At 44.5% G+C, this 22,902-nt stretch overlaps 1 protein-coding gene across 4 annotated transcripts in view; it reads right to left on the reverse strand.

The window, feature by feature from the left end:
- SLC25A26 (solute carrier family 25 member 26) overlaps window positions 1-22,902 on the reverse strand; it is a 137,609-nt gene that overhangs the window by 99,199 nt on the left and 15,508 nt on the right. For 3 of the 4 annotated variants that reach the window (XM_084765495.1, XM_084765494.1, XM_084765497.1), the window contains 2 exons: window positions 5,530-5,634; window positions 3,980-4,027 (listed from right to left, as the gene is read on the reverse strand). The exons of the other annotated variant lie outside the window; for it this stretch is intronic. In XM_084765495.1, the coding sequence (XP_084621621.1) occupies window positions 3,980-4,027; window positions 5,530-5,634 (153 nt within the window). The remainder of the gene's footprint in view (window positions 1-3,979; window positions 4,028-5,529; window positions 5,635-22,902) is intronic. 4 annotated transcript variants of the gene reach the window in all.

Genomic DNA, 22,902 nt, shown 5'->3' on the forward strand with positions numbered 1-22,902 from the left:
AGGCCAACCCACAAGCATCCCTAAAGGGGACTGACTGTTGCCTGACAAGGATAAGGAGAGCCACCGAGTCGGCAAAGTAAAGGCATCTCCTCTGGAGTGAGCTACTCGGTGACTTCTGTGTCTCAATTTGGGCCCTTGAATTTACAAAACAGGCTGTAGAATTCATATGGCCTGCTTGAAAGTTGGGAGATAGAAGAGAGGGGTATCCTCATCGACCTCCAATCCATTGAGTGGTTACGCCAGGAGTCAGTCTATGTCTGTCTGTCTCTCTCTGTCTCTGTCTCTCTATCTGTCTGTCTCTCTCTCTCTCTTTCTCTCTTGTCTCTCTTTGTCTGTCTGTCTCTGTCTCTCTCTCTGTCCTCTGTCTCTGTCTCTGTCTCTCTCTCTCTCTCTCTCTCTCTCTGTGTGTGTGTGTGTGTGTGTGTGTGTGTGTGTGTGTGTCCTGGATCTTACTCTGTAGACTGGGCTGGCTTTGAAATCAGAGGTCCCCTGGTCTCTGCCCTGATTCAGTGCTGAGAAGAAAGGTGTGCCCCACCACACCCAGCCTAGTTACTCTACCACTGAGTCAGCGCCAACAGCATCATCCCTTCATCTAAGCAGCAAGAGCCACAAACTGAACATTTTTCCTTTTAAACTCAAGGACACAAGTCAGGCTCTTTTAGGGGTACCTCCATGTCTCCCCTGAGCCTTCTAGCAATCATGCAGCTGAGCTGAGAGCATCAATTTATCCTCCTTTCAAGCACCCCATCTTCTCTCTCTCTCTCTCTCTCTCTCTCTCTCTCTCTCTCTCTCTCTCTCTCTCACACACACACACACACACACACACGTGTGCACACACGCACTCTTCTTCCCTGTCTTTGTTCTGGCTGTTGTATCTACTTATTTTTTGATTACTTCTAACTAACAAGCCTTCAAGAAGTATACCTCCTTTTGTATGTCTGTGGGTGCATGTACATGTGAGTGTATATGCATGTGCATGTGAGTGTATATGCATGTGTATGTGTATGTGTGTGTATGTGGAGGCAAGAGGTTAACCTCAGATGTCTTCCTCAATCACTTTCTACCTTGTTTCTTAACACAACTCATCAGTTCAGCTAGGCAGGGTGACCAGTAAGCCCCAGGGACCCGACTCCCTTGTTTCCCCAACCCTGGGATTATAGGCAAAGGCCAACACAGCCCTCTTTTATGTGGGTTCTGGGGGATTCAAACTCAGGCCCTCATACTTGCGCGGTAGGTACTTTACCAACTGAGCCACATCCCCAGGCCTAAGGCTTGCTCTATCACTGTGACAAGTCCTGAGTGGCACCCCAGGTGGGCGTCCTCTGAATTTGCTGGTGCATCACCTCAGCAGCCCTTATCTGCAGGGGAAAGAGGACTCCTGTGTGCCTCCCCATCAGGGCTGAGCTGTTCTGCGTAATGCTGAGTAGAATTTGTGGATAAAAGGCATCAGCTCAATTTAAGTCACTTCAAGTTCTTTTGAAACAGACTGCTTTTCTCAGCTTTCTTTCCCTACCCCAGGTCTCCTAAGTCACATTCAACAGCGTATGTCTAATTTGCACAAACCTTTCAGGCCAGTGGACCTGAAATTATTTTGACTATGCCCACAGAAGTGACTGTGCTCCCCGCTTCCATCTCACTGCAATAATGCCAGTGCGCCAAGATACTTAGCCATATCTAATTTGGTCAAGTCCATGAGAACGATGAAAAGAGAAAAGGTGAGATAAATAGTCTAATCTGCTGACCTTGCTTAGGCTCAGTGTAAAAATCACAGAAGCTGAAGTAGTTCTAAAGAGCAAGAGGATAATATACCAGCTCTAAAAACATCAAACACAGCACAGTGTGGGACAGTGCTCACAAAGCCCGAGAGCACGTATCTCACTTATAATGCATGGACACAAATTTCCATCCCCTCCAAAAAGCTGCTGCTACTCAGATAAAACCATTTTAAAGAAAAGCCTCCCACTGAACGCTCGCATACATTTCCAGGTGGTTCTCACGAAGGCGTCTGCGTATTTCTTATTGAAACAACCAATGGGCTCGAGACAAAAAGGTGTGATATTACTGCCAGGATAACGGAAGGCTCGAAACTCTTCATAATGCAAAAAACGTTGTTTAAAGCAGACATATCATTTCTGATTTGTCTCGCCTGGAAAAGAAGCTACATTTTCATTCAGCAGTAATTCCTCTCTCATTGCAGCCGAGAATGTACACAGAGCAAGTTCTCGACTCAAATCAGCTCTGAAGGCTCCTTTATGAGCACGCGCAATGCATGAGACCCCAATTAAACTGCCAACCAAGGACTGCCATTTTGAGTAAACAAAGTCATCTCAGTAAGGTCACACAATTCGCAAGGATTGCAGGCAAAAAATTAATCACTAGCACAACATATGTCAAAACAAATTTTTGAAAAGATGGAACAACAGTTGTGAGCATGTGTTCTATCTCTTTGTATGCAAAACTAGCACTGTCTGGAGTGGAAATGTATTCATTTATTCAGCCCTTTTCAGAAAAAAATGTTGATTACTCTTTCCTCTACTTTTTCCTGCATCCAGGTATAAAATGAGCAAATAACACAGATATAGGAGTCAGGAAAAAAGGGCAAAAGGAGACTCACACAGGTGATATTTCTGACAGACAATAGCAACTAACAGCGGAACAGTTGTTTTGCCAAAAATGGAGCTGTAGGGCTGCATAGCAACAAGGTGTAGTGAAAGCCCAAGCTTTAGGCCACACCACACACTGCCAGTGCACACCAAGGAGGCCTGCAAACCCCAGGGAGTGCAAAACAACAGCTCCCGGAGAATTCCAATATTCTACTAACTCCCTCATTCTTTACATTAGAAATACTTCTACAGGTTAAAATGTTTCAGTCCCAGGACTATAAGAAGAGGAGAAAACATCAGCAAGTTCTTCCCACTGCCATGGAAAACTATGTCCTGGACCAAAAAGACATCTCTCACATCTCCCTATGTAAAAACCCCAACAGCCTCCCCTCTGGGATGCAAAGGTTAAAGCATGCTGTCTGCATAATACTGACGTCATTACTGAGGGCCAAGTCTTGCTTTATCACTCCCTCTCCCACCCCACCCCGCCTCCAAAAAAACAGTATAGCATATTAGTTAGAACACACAAGATGCAAGTGCTGGGTTTCTCTCCACAATGAGCTCCACAGCCTGTGGGGGCTTCTGAAGCATGTGCCTTTTGGGGTGCTTCTTGCATAACCGATCTTGCCATGAACTCAGCATCAGACACTTGGTAGTTCTTCCTTACTATGTTAGCTACAATACACTTAGCACCTAGAATGACAACGGCAGCAGCCTGACCAGCAAAGCATCGCAAGCGCTCTTCTAGATGGAGGGACCAAGGTGCAACTAAACAGCGCTCTCCTTTTGATTTCTTTAAAGAGTTGTTTATTTAGTATATGAGTGCTCTGTCTTCCTGTATGTCTGCACAACAGAAGAGGGCCATCAGATCCAATTATAGACGGTTCCGAGCCACCATGTGGGTTCTGGGAATTGAACTGAGGAGCTCTGAAAGAGCAACCAGTGCTCTTAACCACTGAGTCATCTCTCTACCCCTCCTTTTGATTTCTTAAGCCAGTTTCTGCAATATTTTTCTAATATGTAAAAAACACAAGTTCTAGGTGACAGTGGTCTATGCCTTTAGTCTCACTACTCAGGAGGCAGAGGCAGGCACATCTCTGTGAGCTTAAGGCCAGCCTTATCTACACAGTGACTTCCAGGACAGTGAAAGCTATAGAGAAACCTTGGCTCAGGAAAGAAAAAAGGAAGAAGAGGAGGAAGAAAAAGGAAGAAGAAAGAAGAAATAAGGAAGGAAAAGGAGTAGGAGGAACAGGAACAGGAGGAGGAGGAGGAGAAAGAAAGGAAGAAAGAGGAGAAGAAAAAAAGAAGAAAGAAAAGAAACATAGGTTCATTAAGCAAAGCACATCATTGTTTGGGACTCTGAGTAACTGGGTTACCTCTCTTAAAACTGTGCTCTTATAGCCTCGGTACAGTCCTTGGATGCCCTGAAACAAGCAAAAGGCAAGTGATTAGAAAGTTGAAACAACTAAGATCTGTGAAGAACACTCTAGAAAAAGACTCATCTGTTGTAAAACTTGAGTTCTAAGACACTCCTTGGACATAGTTTTCTGAAGTTAAACATTCTAAACTGGCTTTAACTACATCTGCCTCAAGTTAGCCCCCTTGAAGATGGCATCTCTAATAATGAAGCAAGTCACATGGTATTAAGTAACAGTATACATTTCCAAAATCTAGTGCATAGTCATTATCTCTTAATGTAAAATGAGGATTTATTTCAGAAACTTAATAATCCCTCAATACAGTATATATTACAGGTGAGCCAGGGGTTATATGCTTAAGCACACACATAGTCCAAAGAGCAGCCCATAGGACTGACCTCACTCCTACAGTCAGTAACAAACCAAAGAGCTGGGGGATGTGGTGGCACACACCTGTCATCCCAGCACTTGGGAGGATGAGGAAGAAGACTCAACAGCAGCCAGGGCCACATATGAAGCCCCCACATCCAAAACAAAGACAAAGAATAATTCTTTCTCTAAACCTAAACTAAGATGGGCTTACATTATTTAAGGGGGAAAAAAAAGTTACTGTGTGGTTGGCAGGAGCCACAGGCACCCAGGAGCCCAGTCTGAATAACCCCAGAAGTTCACGGCCAACCAGAGGCAGCACAGCAAGGCTGACTCACACATCAAAGCAAAGCAGAACAGCAGAGGCATCTGCTAGACTCATAAAGGAAAACAGCAGCACATCTAGGAAGGGCAGCTCCAACCACAGCTAACACCGATCAGAAAGAGAAAGGGCATTTGTTTGTATGTGGCAGGGTCAGTCTGTCTGTCTGTCTGTCTGTCTGTCTGTCTGTCTGTCTGTCTATCTATCTATCTATCTATCTACTTACCTATTTACCTATCTACTTACCTACCTTCCTTCCTTCTTGGGGCCGGGTCTCACTATGTAATCATGGTTGGCCTAGAACTTACTGTGTAAACCAGGCCAGCTTCAAACTTACAAAGTCCACCTGCCTCTGGCTCCAGAGTGCTGGGATTAAAGGCGTCCACCCCCACACCCAGGGGGGAATGATAATTGCATATAACATTATGATGCTGGTAACGATGAGCAGCCCATTATTATATTCTTATATTAAATACTGCCTCTCTCCCATGGCAGAGAATTGCCTTAGATTTTGATGTAATGCTCTAAAAGAGTATGTTATTTCCTTCACATGACTAGCTTGTCTGATTCTGACACAGAGTACACTCAGGGCATATGCAGCAGTGGCACTCAGTATACAACTACTTCAAAACTTGGGAAAAGGTGAAAATAAAAATTCAAAGACAAAGGAAAAAATAATTCCAGCAAAAAAGTTATTGAAGTTGGACATTAAACCAATCCTAAGGCTTCCCCTGAGGCTCACGCAGCCCACAGAGTTCACACCCAATACAATCTTCCTCAGCAGAGGAAGAAGAGAGGGAATCTAAAGCAGCCTTACCTCTTCACTTAAGATAGTAGAAAAAATCTGCAAGGTCCTGGAGGAAGCAGACACCTGTGCCCTCTGCTTAACCACTTCAGAAGGAACTCGAATTAAGCAGGCAACCTAAAACATACAAATTTAATTTTAGCAGAAAGGAAGTGGCTACAGCAAAATTGACATCTTTCATAAGCAAAACTAATAATGCAAGCATCATCTCAAGGTCTAATGCAAGATGTCAAACAGTCTTTAGTTAAGCTAAAATTCTTGAACCTTTGAGGGCACGCGGTCATCAGTGCCAAAGCCCTCCTCCAAACAAGATCTACTCACTTTCTGACACCACATTCCATGCACACGTACTCAACACTCAGTGGCAGGAAGAAAATTCAATTCTCTTGAATTCCCAACTCAGAACAGTATGCCACACATGACCAACTTCTCATCCCTGTGTGATCAAGGAATAAACCAGAACAACCTTTGCTTGGCTTGAAGTAACATGCTAGGAGAAACAAGGCTGACTGTGAACTGGCAGCCTACCCCTGCCCACCACACAGCAGTATCCACCAACTCTCAAATAAGCCTAGCACATGGGTCTCCCACCACAAGACTGAGGAGTCACTCCAGGCACACTGGGACCCAGTATTTCCCTACACTGCTCCTGACTAGCCATATTCACACGTAGTCGACAAATAATTCTTAAATTGCCCTCAGTGAAGTAAAGAGGAGTCAACACAGTAAAAGCTGCCTGCCTTCAGAAACAGAAGACTAAGTAATTGTTCAAACCAGAAGGCAGGAGTTGGGAAGTGTACTCAGGTACAGGGAGGAAGACACAAAGGGAAGAGCAGTGTTTAAGCCTTGACACAGCAGAAGTCCAGATAGACAAATGCTTTCTGCATCTTGGGTTAGTGTCCAATGTTTTTCATATGCTTGAAGACACTAAGTTTCAATTTTTAGAATATGAAGGGACGGCTAGGAATGCAGATAGTCTTTCTTCAGTGACACATATAAGGCCAGCTTCTAGGGCAGCTGGAAAGGAGGATCCATAGTTTCAGGCCTCCCCAAACAACTTAGCAAGGCTGTGCATCAAAAGACAAAGTAAGAGAGCTGAGGGCGCAGGGCAGTTGTACACTTGTTACATAGCATGGATGAGGACCCAGGTTCAACCTAGTACACAGCATAAGCTGTGCTACAAACCAGAAAGAACTGCCATCATTATGTAGCCCAAGCTGGCCTTCAGCTCATAACCCTCTTACCTCAACCTGGGAAATGCTAGGATTATAAGCACACACATAGCAACATGCCTAGCCAAAGCCTGCCTTTTTCCTTCAAAATATAGTATTTCTATTAATTCTTTGAGAATTTTATACATGTATACATTATATACATTTGAGATGTTTATAGATGTATACAGTGAAATACGATTATCGACCCCCAAGACAATCCCCTCTCAACCTCATGTCCTGTTTTTTGTTCTGTTTGATACTTAGTGTTGCCTATGTGTATGAGTGTGGAGCTATCCCCTGGAGCATGGTCAGCCTACCAGAGACCATACTCCTGAAAAAAAACTGAAACTCCTGAAAAAACAAAAACAAAAACAACAGAAAAACAACAACAACAACAACAAAACCCTAAAAACTCCTCCATGTCCCTCCTCTAGCAGCCATCATCTCTCTAAAGCCTCTCAGCTGGAGGTAGGATGTCACGCTCCCCATGCCACACTGGAATGTTTATCTTGTGTAGGTCTTGTGCAGGCCATCACAGCTGCTGTGGGTCATGGGCATAGTGGTCCTGTTATGTGTAAAAGATATTGTTTGCCCCAGGCCTCCTTGATATCTCTCTGTCTCTTATTTTTCTGACCCCTCTTCTATGACATTTCCTGAGCCCTGGGAGAAGGAGATGTAAAACAGATGTCCCATTTATAGCTATGCACGCCACAGTGCTTTGACCAGCTGTCCTGATTCTAGGCTATGCTAATCTATGAGTACAGAAACATACTTCAGAAGGCAATTTGTAACTTTGTTCATTTATCAAAGTAATAGCAGGTTTACCCTTGGCGCCTACAAGCTCCCCAACCATGGGATCTTGATCATAATTACATGTGTTTCCTCCTGTTGAATAAATAGACTTTAATCAACAAACAGTTGGTTACTCCCATAACATTCATGCCACCACTGCATAGATGGACCAAGTAAGATTCCTAAATACACACACACACACACACACACACACACACACACACACACACACAGAGTCACTCATAAAAGTATTTATTTGAAGGTACCCTAAATAAGGGCTTAATGTTCCTCCAAAAGACATAGCTTGCCCAATAAAAAGCAGTGTCAGGTGTGGGATACCTCCCCTTGAGGGATATCCTGGAGAACCCCACGACAACGCAGGCTATTGCCACTGCCCTTGGTTTATTGCCACCCACACTTGGGTGACAGGACATGGAAAAATAGTTGGTGTTGACAGCGTGGCTTCTTCCCTGATGGCTTCACACAGACCAGTGGCTAGGTGGGCTGGGGAAGAACTGTCAACGGTCTCACTCGGCTGAGGCTTGTTTTTCAAAGCATATTCTTCTTACTTCTAACCACAGATTCTAATCTAACTTGGATATAACAAAAGGGGTTTTGTTCTTTCCGAGACTAAATGGCCCTAAGAGTTACAAAACTTTTGGTGTCAAAAACACTAGCAGCAAACATTTTAGACTCTGCAAGCTTCACAGGCTCTGCTACAATGGTTCGACCACACTAGTTGAGTACAAAGATGCCACAGTCAGTAACATGTGAAGGAACAGCTTGTAGATGTTCTAATAAAACTTTATTTACAAAAGCAAACAGTAGCTTGCTCTAGGTACAAACAGTGACAAATTCTTCTTTGGTACTGTCCTTAATACATAGAACACAGCACGGATGGACACCTCAGCACTCTGAGGTACAAGGACAAGGGTAACATGATGTATCTCTACGTGCTATGCAACAGGCTGGAATGGACCATCATCTCTGAAAGCTCAAGGCAATGATGCTTTTTGTTGACACACAACAGAAAGTATGATTTGAATGAAGGATTCATTACCTCAAGTTATCTCTCTCCCAACACTGACATTTATGAAACAGTAAAAATCTAATTTCCATTTCTTCACTCATCAAGCATTGAGTCCCATAATATTTTTTTTTTTAATGTCTGCAGAGGAATCCAACATCTTTCTACCCAATCTTCCTTCATACTCAATTCAGTTCAAAAAATTATATTGAAGCAGATACCACACATGACCTCCAGTGCAAAGATGAATTAAGATATGCCCTTTTAGTTGGTGTTGCAGTGCATGCCTGCAACCCCAGAACTTGGGATCAGGAGGTTCAAGGTCATCCTCAACTATGCAAGGAGTAGGTCAGCCTGGGCTACATGAAATGCTGTCAAAGAAGAAAAGAGGAGTTAAAAAGAAAGAAGAGAAAGGATAAGGAGAGAAGAAGCAATGCCCTGTCTCTAATAAACACAGTGGATGGAGGGTGGAAAAGGATTTCAGGAACCATGGAGGGGAAGGCAGGTACGGGTCTAGGGTAGTGGGGTATTGGGTGTAACCTCCAGACCCAGAGGGAAGCTATTAGAGATTATTCAATTGAAGAGCCTTACAACTGAGCCAGAAGGAGCTGGCAAGAAAGATGCAGAGGGAAAAGTGGGGAGAGGAAATGAAAGAAACAAAGCACATGAACACAAACGCTGAGTGTGGAAGAGGACCTTGCCAGCCTGTGTAACACGGCATCTCTCAGCTGGCAGCCACCCAAGCCATAACCTATTACCAGAGCACCAAGTCACAGCAGGGCACCCCAGGAAGTCAGGTAAGGAGGGCCCAGCCACCACCACAGTTTGAGCTTCATGCCACAGAACAAGAAAGTGAGAGACTTTAAGCAAGGACTTGATCACCTGTGCCAAGACTGTGGTGCAGGGAACAATGTGGCGTGGGAGAAGGAAAAAAGAAAGATTCGAAACCCAGCCGCAGCAAGGAGACAAGCTAAAAGGCTGCCACAAAAGTCCGATAAAAGATGCCAGGAAGCAAATATGGCTTAGAGAAGAAGGGTCAAATTCAAAGGAAAAGATAGGAATAATGTCTCAGACTTGCTTTGTTAGACTACTCAGACTGCCTGCAAATCACATAACAAATGCCTTCCTAATATATAGGTGTATGCATGTTGTATATATGCATAATTGCATAATATATTATACATATGTATATACTCTATGCATAGGTACATATTAGTACAGTCATAGTTCTGTTCCTTGGAGACCACTGACTAATACAGCTAGTACACAAGAAAAATACCACGGCTCAAACTACAGAAGCCACTGGAACAACAACAGATCAGCCAGAGAAAAAGCCAAAAGAGGAATCAAGCCCAGGACTGGAGCCCTGAGGAGAGCCGCCTCTTGAATGGCAAGAAAGACAAAAGCTGGTCAGTGAAGCACAAGGGGCAGGAAGGCCGAGCAGCTGCAGTGTTGTGCCCTTCTGTGAGAGGCTTCCCAGGGAGGGCTCACAGAGAGCCACTCTAAGTTTAGAGTGACACTGTATACAAGGCAGGGGCCACCCAGACCATGAGGCACCTTCCTTTGAGCCAGGACAACTGAGATGTGCGGTAAGTGCAATACACGCCAGCCCTGGAAATGGTGGTGTGAGGAAGTAAACTATCCCATTTCTGACTCCTCTACCCTGGATACACAACAAAATTTTATTATGGATGTGTGTGGATGCAGTATTAAAATTTTTTCACTTTTTTTTTTTAATTAATTTTAGACAGGGTTTCCTCTATCTGAGACTTGCTTTGTAGACCAGGCTGGCCTCAAACTCACTGCAATCCACCTGCTTTTCCCTCCCGAGTGCAGGTATTACAGGCGTGTGTGCCACCACGCCCAGCATCTTCACTATTTTTTAATGTGAAATTACATCTACATTCTGTACTGTCCTTCCAGTGGCTCTGCCTGGACACCTTTATCCTCACCCCCGGGGGGCAGCATCCAAGTCCAGCGTCAGTGTAGTGGGGTGGGCCAGCGGTGGCATCGCAGCCACACTGCTCTTGAGACCACCCCTATCGCCAGAGAGGCAGGCCTGGTTGAGATTCTTGCTGCAGCCTTCCCTCCGCATGCATTTCCAGACCCTCAAACTCCAGAGCCCATGTAGTCTAAGTGCTGTGGATCAGAGACAGTAGTAACAGTGATCATAAGTAACAACTATGTCTACAAACTCATTTAGTGATAGGCCACTCACCCCTTAGTACAGACCCCGCCACCCTGTCACATCGATGAGTTTCATATCCTTAGGCTGGTGGCCTCGCACAGTGGTCTCCAGAACCTCTCAACTACCACCATACTTGAGACAAGAGCACGCTCCTTCCCAGCAGACATCCCCTTGTGCTGTTGGCTACCACACATGTGATAGAGCCACCTCCTTTGTCAGGGAGCCTCAGAACACTTATGTCTAGCAAAGGTCAGGACTATATCCAAATGAGTCAGTATTCTGTTACCATGGTAACAGCAAGACAGAGGTTGGCAACTAGGGGGAGAGTGGGCTCATATACGAAGACAGAGCAGCTATGAAAGGGTGGTCAGGAGCCCTGGCCAGTTCCTTCATCATGAGACCGTTCTTACACCAAACTACCCCACGCCCATAAGGAAGACAGGGGAGCTTCAGACCAGCACTGTGCTACTCTGAGTGCTGTCCTACGCATCCCCCTGGCCTCCCTCAGCTGCACTGTTCCACCTTTATTTCCTGACTGATGAATACATACTTATACAATTACTTGCATATGTGTGATGTCCCTTAATTGATCTGAAGCAGAAGCTTTTAAGGTATCCATTAGATATTATTTTTTATTTGTGATAGAGATGGTGTAATAATGGGAAATGTTGTGTGTGGTGCATGTAGGCATTTGGGCAAGCTCATGCACCTATGGGTGCACATGCAGAGGCCAGGAGAGACACTGAGTCCTCTACTGCTTTCACCTCACTGTTTCTGTTGCTACTGCTTCCCTCCCCCTTTCCCTTTCCCTCCCCCCTTCCCCTTTCTCTGTTCCCCTTTCCCTCCCCCTTTATTTTCCCTCCCCCTCCCCCTTTCCTTGTTCCCCTGCCCCCCCCCCCACCGCCTCTCTCTGACTTCACTGATTCAGCTAGGCATCCACACAGGAAACTTGTGAGCTGCTCCTGTCTCCAGCACCGTCCAGCAGGGTTACTGGCACACGTGGCTATATATGGCTTTTATTTGGATGTTGAGGATCTGAGCGCAGGTCCTCTTGCTTTCCTGAGAATTATTTTTAATCCACTGAGCAATCCCTCCCAGGCTTTCATTATTATACCTTCTCTATCACAAAAAGTCCTTCATTATTCTTAATTCCCAAATAAACTCTTACCTGACATTTTACGTTCCTCACGTGTATGGCCACAGAAGCACCTGTGCTCATGTGCATGCTGAGGCTTGAGGGCAACATATGCTACTTTCCTCAAATGCCTGTCACCTTCACACTTTGAGACAGAGTCTCTCCTGAAGCTGAAGCTGGCCATCTCACAAGGCTGGCCAGCCGGTGCTCCCAGGCATCTGCCCATCACTGCAGCCATGTCCGGCTTTGCATGGGTGCCGGAGATTTGAACTCAAATCCTCTTGCTTTCATAGCAAACACGTTTATCCACTAAGCCACCTTCCCAGTCCTACCTAGTAACATAACATATAATTTTTTTAAAAAATTCTATTGCGCCATAAGCACCTTGAAAGTGAAGAAATATATATCAACCTCACTAACCAACTAAAGAAAAAAAGCTCTATTAAAATATTTTTGTTATGTAGAAAGAAAATGAAATTGTTGTATGTAGAAAGAAAAATCAAACTATTGAGAAGAAAGAAAAACACCAAAAAGTTACTCATTTTCACAGAAATATCTTTACTGATATTTCCTTATTTTAAAATTATTTTTATATAAAATATCCCATGTATACATTAAAAACTAGAAAAAAATGCAGTAGGATTATAGCTATTTTTTTCCTGCTTACCCATATATTCTAAATGATTTGCAATGACTATGCCTATGTTCTGAGGATCAAAGACTCTATGTGAGGGAGAAAATAGAACAAATAGGCCAAATTAAAATCCACTTATAGATGCAAGATGAATGCTAGGTTTGACACCAATGTCTCTTTTATGTTGTCAATGATTTACAACAGAGCAGTTCAGACAGGTCTGAGCGGCTTGAAACTGCATAGAAATTGCTTCTTTGGGTAAGAGTGTGAACTTTCAGAAACCCACTGAAAACTGAGATGTAAAATTAAGTCCACGGACACTGACAGGAACCTAAAGGCAAGCGCCCAACGTCTACAACTCACCAAAGAATGAAAACACATAAATAAAAGATAGAGAAAACAAAGAAAAGGGCACACTAATGCCTTGTGCTTTCCAATTCAGGAGGGCAACAATGAAATATGACCCCAATATGTCAAGGAAGTAGGAGCTGTCCACTTCTGAGGCTCAGCATAAATATTTATGGAACTTCATGCTTCATAACCCTTCACACTCTTAGATTACATTTTTATTTCTTAAAAATACAGAAACAAAAGGAAAAGTTGGGAAAGGTTGTCAGATGAAAAACAAGTCTCAGCCACTGCCTGGTACAAAGGCCCCAGCATGGCGTCTGACTTCTGTGGCATGGCAATTCGGGCCCAAGATGGTCTACAAAGAAATGCCTCGTCTGTCTCCTCCCGCTCCTCCATGCCTTCCATTTGGTTTTCTGATTTTTGTTTCAATTTGAATTGAGGGAACACGAGAGCATTTCACTGCACAAGAACAAAGCATGTCTGAGTGCCGCAGAGTTAGGACAGGAAATGCAGGTCTCCTGGTGCAGCCGCTCTGTGTCATGGGATGAATCCAGGACATGGGAATGGTGACATTTTCTTTGAACCCGAGAATGGGTCATGTGTTAAGGTTCTTTCAAAAGACAACTGTAGTTTTCCATAATGAAAATATATAGAGAAGTAAGCATGGTGGTACATACCTACAACCCTAAAACTGAGGAGCAGAGACAGGGTGAAGAGCAAGGCCAGGATAGTCTATGGGAAGGAGGGAGGGAGGGAGGGAGGGAGGGAGGGAGGGAGGGGGAGAATGAGCAAAAGCAAGAGGAGGGGAGGGCACACTGCCATTTTTTTTAATCAGCCTTAAAATAGAGAACAGAATGTTGGGCTCAGTAGAATTAATACCAGATATATGATAAAACCTAGAGTTAAGTTTTGGTTAAATACTGATACAGCCACCAAGAATTTTTTTTCAGTTTTCTTTCTTTGAAATAAAAATTTTTCTGAATGTTAGTTTACTGTTGCAGGGGGCAACTCAACCATCTATTAAGTAAAACGTGAAACTGAAAAACTAAAAACCATGATATGTGAAAGCGAGTTAACTATAGTGACCTCCAGCCTCACAGTAAGAAAACGACTGAGGACTGACGAGATGGCTCAGCAGGTAGAGGGGTTTGCTGCCAAGTCTGGTACCCTGAGTTTAATCACACTGTGGAGCAGAGAACTGAACCTTAAGGTATCCTCTGCCTTCCACATGTACACCATGGCATGTGTGTGTGAGCACACACACACACACACACACACACACACACACACACACACACGGAGGCATGAGTGATGGGAGCGAGACAGAGATGGTGGAGTTGACGCTAACACTCTGATTTTTATTGCCACGGTCAGGTACCATCCTTCCTGCACATCATCTGCCAAGGTTTCGGTTTCCTTCTGCCTTCCCACTGTGAACATACTCAAAGCTCCACCCCGGGAAGCTATTATTAGCTTACTATCTGTGCTCCATCTATTTCAAGATGGCTGATAAGAAAGCTACAGGACTTAAGACTCGATGCTTGGACAACGACATCAGCATCTTCTATACACCTGCCGTGGAAGTTACTCAAGGCCACACAACTACTTGACTCAAGAAGCACAAGGCAAATGGAGACTCTGATGACCATTGCCAGAATGATCTTCATTAAAAGTTACCATATTACAAGCATTTGAGGGACTCAGCTAATTTCAAATCAGTAAATTCCTCATATGGTTTCAAATGGTAATTCTATAATACATTCAACCTAAGAGTGTGCCACATGCAGCCAGGCTGAGAGTGTTTCTGAAGAAAAACTGACACTGAGCTTTACAGAACAAATTCACAGCAGATTGTACAGGGAGCACCAAGGACAGATGACTTTTGAAAAGCAGTTTATTTACTTGCATTCTATGCCACTTTTTTTTTGTGGTTCCCCAAATTTTCTTTAGAAAGCAGGCTTCACTTAATAGCTAACACAGCTTCCTATACCGCCATTTAAAACAAAGAAAACCTCTACACTCCACAGTTCATTTGTGTGGTAAGTCTGCCATCTTCTGGTTACTTATGGGACTGCATCTGTTGGTGAACAGCAATTTGGAAATCTCACGTATACTTCTTATCTGTGGCATAATTCAGCAAACCTTTTTTTTTTTAATGGGTTCCTCTATACAAACACCCTATAAGCACCATAAGAAAAATTTAAATCTCTGCTGGTACTGGTCTCTCTCTTGAGAAAACCAACACTGCATCTGGTATCCCAGACTGCATGCTAAGTGAACAGTCTTCTTAACAGAAAGCATACTGACCTGTAGGCCCTGGGTAGTAAACATTGAAGAATCACTATACATACCAAAAGCCTCCCATTTCTGTACTTGTCCATCACAGAAGTGAACTGTGACTCACAGGAGAACAGATGCCCTACTCATCAATCTGTAGAGTCCTCCTAACAAATAAGCCTGAAGGTGGGACACGCTATAATGATAACTGCCGTTTCTATACAGACCACCACAGGCTTAACAGTAAGCTGTGACAGCGTGTTCTGGGAGAACCTCCTCAGCTGAAGAGAAGATATCAGGCAGCAAGCTTTCCGTAGCACACATGTGTCACTTGCACAGCCTGGCTTGTGGCTCCTCCCTCCACCTTTAAACCAGCCCCTTGGCATCTTCAGGTCTCCTGGACCCTGCTGCTTCCCTTCCTTCATGGTGTAAGGATGCTCGAGATAGCACTGAGCCCACCTGATGGCCCAAGGACCCCAGCTCTCAAGATCCCCAATCCTGTCTGCCCAGTTTCTTTGGACAAGTAATGTTCTCAGGTTTCATGAACCACGAGAGGGAGCACAATGGTCTCCAAAATAGAAACAGTAAATTCTAGAACATGGTTTTCCTATTTTAGAGAAACTCAAAATAATCTGCACTTTTTGCCTCGGTTGATTTTTTAATTTTTATTTAGTATGCATGTACTGCATTTACATCATCCCCCTCCTACGTCCACCCCCCTCCGGGGCCCCACCCCATTCCATCTCAAAGTCATAGCTTCTTTTTCTTTGTCTGGGGTTTTTTGGTTGGTTGGCTGGCTCTGTGTGTGTGTGTGTGTGTGTGTGTGTGTGTGTGTGTGTGTGTGCATGAACGCATGCATTCATGTTGAGAACTAACTTACTGGGAGGCTTATCCTTGAAAGAACTAATTCTCCCTCTCTCCACAATCATTAGTTGCCTATAGTCGGCCAACTGGTGTTGCCATTGCTTAGGCAGCCATGCTGTTGAGATTTCATGAGCGTAGCTTCCCTGTAATAGCTACACGACACAATCTTGCTGTGGACTTGCTGGTCCTCCGGCTTTTACAATCTTTCCCTACCCTCTTCTGCTATGTTCCCTGAGCCTTGGTGTAATGGTATGTCACACATTATCAACTTGGGCTGGACATTCCAGTCAGCTGTCCTCTGCATTTTGACCAGTGTTCTGCTCCACAACGGTCTCTGCTGTGGGGAAAACGTCTTTGATGAGGGGTGAGAGTTACACTCTCGGTGCATATAAGGATAAGAAGTGGGAACACAGGCAGGAATCACACTGGTTGGGGAGTAGCAGTACTAAGTTCTCCTCTAAGATCCATCACCTCAGTAGCTTGTGCAGCCGGCTGGGCCCCCAGAACCAACCCTGACTTCCCTGCCAGGCTGTAAGTCCAATTAGACAGCTGTTGGTTACTGCCAAGATTAGAGATAGCTTGCCATGCTGGTCACTGTTGCAGTTCATGGACATGACAGCTGCGCAGGACTGTTGATTGCTCCCTTCCCTGGGTAGCTTGCATATCACTTTCTACTGCTGTGAAAGCTAGCCTCCCAGAAGTGGCTCTTGGCCAGATGTAGCTCAATTCCTCTCAGTCCTGTGTCTGAAATGTCTTAACTTTGACTGATCTGGGAGGCAAATAACAACAGCAGTAGCTTACATTGCTGTGGAGTTGCTTGGACTCTCCTGACTAACAACTCAAAAGGAGATTTCTCATGCCTGGTATTGCTATGGCTCATGTAGGGGAGCTGACACCCAAATAGCATAACTTCATTTAAAACACACACACACACACACACACACACACACACACACACACACACACACACACACCATGTGCATTGTGCATAATTTTAGGTAAATATAAAATAATGTGATTCCCTATGGCGTTTTCCAAGATCTGTAGTGTTATTTTTCCCTCCTCCCTAGGGTTTGCCTAGGTCATTCTCACTGGAGGACATTTCTACAGGACTCTCTTGATCTTTCATAGTGTCTATTTTTACTGACAGCTGGGCATATGGATTTCTTCATTGATTGTATGTCTGATGTGGACACAGCAGGCGAAGCCAGGGCTCTAGCTGTGGGTCCTGGGCTGGGTATGAGGACTGGGGAAGGTGCAGGTAGGCTAGGGTCACGCAGACTTACCGGGCTCAGCCAGAGCAAAGGATGTGTGAGCAGGGCTGCATGGGGGCTGGATATGGTACAGGTGGGACAAGGTCAGCTGGACCCAGGGGACTGGGCTGGCATGCAGCATGAACAAGCCTGAAGTTTAGGTGTGGACTAGTAGGCAGGATATAGAAACAGGGTTAGGCCTGAGGACGGGAGAGGGTGCAGGTGGGCTAGGGGGTCAGGCAGGCTCATCAGGCTGTGTCTGGCTATAGATTGTCCAGGCTATGCTGGGCCTAGAGATTGAATCGGACACAGGCAGGATACGGTCAGATGGATACCTGATCTGAGTGCTTACTAGCCAAGTCCTATACTTTCTCATCTCTACTTCTGTCATTTTTATACATAACATAAAAAAAGCAGAAATCTCCACAGAGACTCTTGGCAGTGCACAGAAATGCTGTCTTTATTGATCATCCTCCATGGTGTTTTATTGTCCACACAGAGCTAAGAAAGCTCAGCAGGTCACTCAACTTTTTGAATTTAATTTCTCTGTACTCTTGTATCAAAGCTGTAAAAATGTGTCACTCAGCAACTTATATGGCATGGAACATGAAATAACATTTATTGTAGTCCATGTGTGAGGTGCAAGGCTGAGTGCTGTGTACATACTGCACAATTTCATCCCTGTAAGAACTGGGAGTGGGGCAGCAGGCAAGCCTATTAGCCCAGAGGAAAAGAACAGCAGCTCCGTAAAGCAAATAGTGCAGGGATGGACAAATGGGCGTGCATGCACGCACACACAAGGGTGTGTGAGTATATGGAAAAGTCACAATTCTGACCTTCATCTATAATTTGAAAATAGATGATCCCCGCATCACAAGTCCTTAAAAAATAGTCCCTGGCCATTAGTAAATGAATTCAACCATTTATTTTATATGCTACTCAGAAATAGAAGCAACAGTTCTTATTCTGCTTCCTAGCACGTGTCATGGTATCAGCTATGCACAGCACACACAAATATCGACAATCACACAGCCGCAGACCAAGGCAAATTAGTGACCAAGGCATTTAATTCATTACTTTTCCAAGAACTGTAATCTAGGCAACTAGAAGGTAGGCACCAGGGGGAAAGGCGACAGTCACAAGCCAGTCTTAAAAATGAGTTTGCTTCTGACTAATCTTGGGCTCAAATAAACGTAACTAAAGCTAACTTTCTTCTTCCTTTAAAACTGCTGTTCTTAGTGAGAACCACTCAGGTTTCCTATCCACAACACAATGATTGGCCACGTTACACTCTCACACCTCAAAATAGCTCCTTCAACTTCATCATAATATATGAACATCATGTTGTTACTATAAAGCTCAACTTAATTTTCTTCCATTAACTGACACTGTTCCGAAACCCAAAGTTAACACATGTTCCCTTTCCTCTTGTATACAAACTAAAGAACATGGTCAATGAAAGATGCCATCAGAATCATAAATCAGTGCTATCTGAACCAAAGCTACACCCTGCATTAGAAAAATGAGAATCTTCAAGATGCAAAGCCTGCAAGGGTCAGAAGGGACGTGAGCAGGAACGCTTCCCCAGATCCCTCAGCAGCCTCAGCACATCCACACGTCTCCCACAGGTGAATAAGCTCCACAGGTTTTCTCCCCACATGTAGGTGGTACCAAGTCAGGGTGAGCCCTGTCTGTCTCCTGCCTCCTCCTCATGCCTGTGTGCTGGGCCTAAGGTGGCTGGAACAGATCAAAAGATGGAGTCGGGTGGACTGCATTGAATCAGTAAGCTCTGCTGGAGATTTCTAGCAGGCACTCAATACATACCGGTCAACAAGTGCGCTGAAGAGTGGTGTTTAGAAGCTCTTAAAGAACGCACTCCTTCCTCTGCTGATTGCTCTTTCTCCTCTCTTGAGTTTATTGCCTTCCTCCACAGCCCCTCCTAAGGCTCTGGGGACCTCTAGTTTACCATGATTTCCTCACTGGTAGACAGCAGCCAGACAGTGATGTAGAGGGCGCAACTAGGATCACTGTTGCTCTTCTATGCAGAATGTCAAAGAATGAAAGCCAAGCACCTTCCCAGACCATGCAGGTCCTGTGTGTACAGTCCCTCCCCACCTAGATAGCCCGGTCACACTACTACACTCTGACCATTAGAAACTTAAAGGTGTGTGTCAAGTGCTCTCCAAAACTTTTTCCTGCTTCCACTCAGCAAGCCATCACATTGTATAATGCAAGGTAATAAAATTGTGCAGTAGTTGGCATTCCTGTTAAATGATATAACTCCCCTGGCCACCAGAAAAGAAAAAGGTAACTATGTAAGGTGAGAGAGATGTTAACTTGTTCACCCTTTCACTCCCTATGCCTCTTCCATAACATCAATGTGTTAAAGTAACTTCTATTCTCCTGATTTCACTGTTGTCTTGGATGCTTCCTGCCTCCATCTCTAACCTAGGCCTAGTTCTGGAAGCTTCCAGCCTCCACACAATCTTGTCTAGGCCTAGAATGTTTTCAGCTTCTGAGACTTATTGCTTAATAAGTTCACCCTGTTCTGGCTCAAATGCCTCTCCTAGCTGACTGATTCAATCTTACTTCTCTCTCAGCCTCTGACTGAATTGCTCTGCTCGGCCTCACACTAACTCTAGCCATCTGTGGTAATCTTCTGGCTCCTTCTCATTGCCTGGCTCGTTCTGTCCCCCATGTCTAGCTTGTTCGCTTCAACCTCTCTGTAAAACTCTCCTGGTTAAAACTGCCTCTGAATTCCATGAGCTGAACTACCACAAAATCAACTCACTCTCTCAACCGAACTACCTGAACAGCACTGACTAGAACTCAGAGATCCGCATGCCTCTGTCTCCTGAGTGCTGTAAAGGCGTGTCCGTATTCCAGCCAGATCACACAGATTAGGTCTTTTGATGTGATCTCTTGCCAGAGCAGCCATGTTCTGAATTAAAATTCCCCTACATCAATGTATATATCTTGAGCACATACAATAACATCCACTTTATAAGTTAAGTTAGGAACAGGAGAGATGGCTATGCAAGGGTAAGGACTGGAGTTCTGGTCCCGTAGTCTCAACACTCAGGAATCAGAGGCAGGGTCCCTGCGGCGGCTAGCTGGACTAGTTGAGTGAGTGAGCTCTCTGCTCAGCAAGAAGCCCTCCCTCGATGGATAACACGGAGAGCTATAGATAAGGCACTGGATGGCAACTTCAGGCCTCCACACGCATGCACATACACAGGGGTCATATGTGTATTCTCAAACATGTATACACATACATATACATACCACATGCGCCCAAGTAAGTTATCGAAATCCATCAGGTTCAGAGATTAAACATTCTATTGGACACTTTCTAAATCATCATCCCATCACCCACCCCCATCCAGACAAAGCCAACTTCTCCTTCCTTCCCTTTAGACTCTCCCTCTACCATAGACTTCCTTTTCTTAAAACTTCTGGACCACTTGAGAGTACTGTGTGTCTCCTGCCCATGTTCTGTTCCTATACCTCTGTACCTATACCTAGACATGGGAGACTCGGATCTAGATCCATAATGGCAGCAAAGACGGCAAAGGTAGAGAGGAAACTAAGATGAGCTGAACAAAAAGTCAATATATAAACAAAGAAAATGTCTAAGAAATGAATATAGAGCCCTCTGTACGTTATAAAAAGGTAATAGAGATCGGGCTACTTTTACTAAACACTTTTTAAATATCATTCTATGGTTTAGAGTTGCTAAGAAGAAATAGGTCTGCCTACTTCATATATGTAAAGCACTTAAAAAAAAGGGGGGGTCCCACACACACAGGAAAGCAGTGTGAAGGTGACCTTGAACACAGGCACACGCTCACACTGTTTCAAAGAAAAAGAGCACTTATTTGATGTCAGAGAGGTTCGGGTAGGGAGCAGTTCTGTTTTAGCGTCTAGCTGCATGATGTCGCAGGCAGCAAGCCCACTTCTCCCTGTCCACGCTCAACTCTAAGCGGCTCCCCCTGCAGCACATAGTGAGTTCCTTCCGAGCCAGTCACTCCACTGTCTGAGTCCCAGGAGAGGAGAACCCACCCACACGCTACGCCTCAGTTAAACAACTGAAACACCCCAGCTGCAGCAGGCTGGCTTGGTGATGCATGCCTAGAATCCAGTCCTCAGGAGGCTAGGGCAGGAAAATCAGGAGTTTAGGGCCAACCTGGCCTATACCATGACACCTTAACTTTAAAAAAAAAAAGAAGATGGTTCATATATATTTATGACATTTCAACATCTATCATGAATAATTCAAAACATAAAGTTATTTTCAAGTTTTTAACTTGGAGTTGGAAGCATGGCTCAGTGGTTAAGAGCACTTGCTGGTCTTGCAGCACCCAATACCCACTTCAGAACTCAGAGCCTTCTCTGAGGCCAGTTCCAGGCCATCCAACACCCTCTTCTAAGTTCCTCAGACATAAATATGCACATATATACATACACAAACACATGCATAAAAACACACTTACACATAAAGCAAAATAAATCTGTTAAAAATATGTTTTTAACTCTTCTATTACCTTGCTCAATGTTTGTTGTTGTTGTTTTGTTTTTCCTTGTATTTATTTAATTTCTTTTCTTTATCTGAGTCAGGGTCTTCCTGTGTAGCACTGGCTGGCCTCCAGCTCACAGAGATTCGCCTCCCTCTGCTTCTCACATGCTGGGATTAAAGGCGTGTGTCACCACATGCAGGGGATCTTAAAGGTTATTTCTGTACTCACACACATGCATGCATTCGGGTTCCCATATCAGATCCCTGGGAACTGGAGTTACAGGCGATTGTGAGCAGCCTAACATAGGTATTGGGAAGATTCCAATCTACAGTCCTCTACAAGAATAGCAAGTGTTCATTCCTGCTAAGCTATCTCACATGCATTTAAGGTACTAACAGGATAAACAGAACTACTGGCATCCACCTCCACAGAGGAAAACACAGCAAGCACCACCAGCATGTGCTCTGAGCACTGTAACTGAGAAAAAGACTTCAAGTCCTCAGTGCAGTCAGCCAAGCAGGTCAGCTGGTGGGAAGCCTAAGTACACTGTATCCAGTAGAAGCCTGAAAGGACTGGTACACAGAAGGTCCAGCAGCATTTCAGTCACCAGGGGAGGGGAACCTTAACATAAAGCGCCTTTCACTATAAGACTCTCCCACAGCATAAGCCTTTAAGAAAACACTACAGCAGGCTGCAAACGCTCACGTAACATCCTTTTACAGAAAAGCCAAGTCTATACATATGAGTATTGTTACACCCTGTAAAATAACCAGTCTGGATGTAAGTATCAGCGGGTACCAGTGCCATGCGGAGTTCTTGTTTGCTTTGCAGAGTCCCCACTACAACCCCCAAAGACCTTCATGCGTAACCAGCCACACAGACGGCTGAACCATGGCAGGTGCTCCCTAGGTCACATTTGGTGAAGTGCTCTTAGAAGCTGCCAGAATGGCGTGTCCAAAACAAGATATATTTATCTCCTGGTTATTTCAGTCTTAAAAGAAAATGGATTTGAAAAGCACAACCAACCAGCACCCATGTTGGGGACCTCCAGGTCACTGTGCATGCATTTAATTCACATGAGGCTGCTTTTGGATGCAAAGACTTTTCAGTGTCCTTCCATTTCTAAAAGTAAA

The sequence above is a fragment of the Acomys minous genome, assembly GCF_964271855.1.
Source record: "Acomys minous genome assembly, chromosome: 17".
In the NCBI taxonomy this organism is placed as follows: domain Eukaryota; kingdom Metazoa; phylum Chordata; class Mammalia; order Rodentia; family Muridae; genus Acomys; species Acomys minous.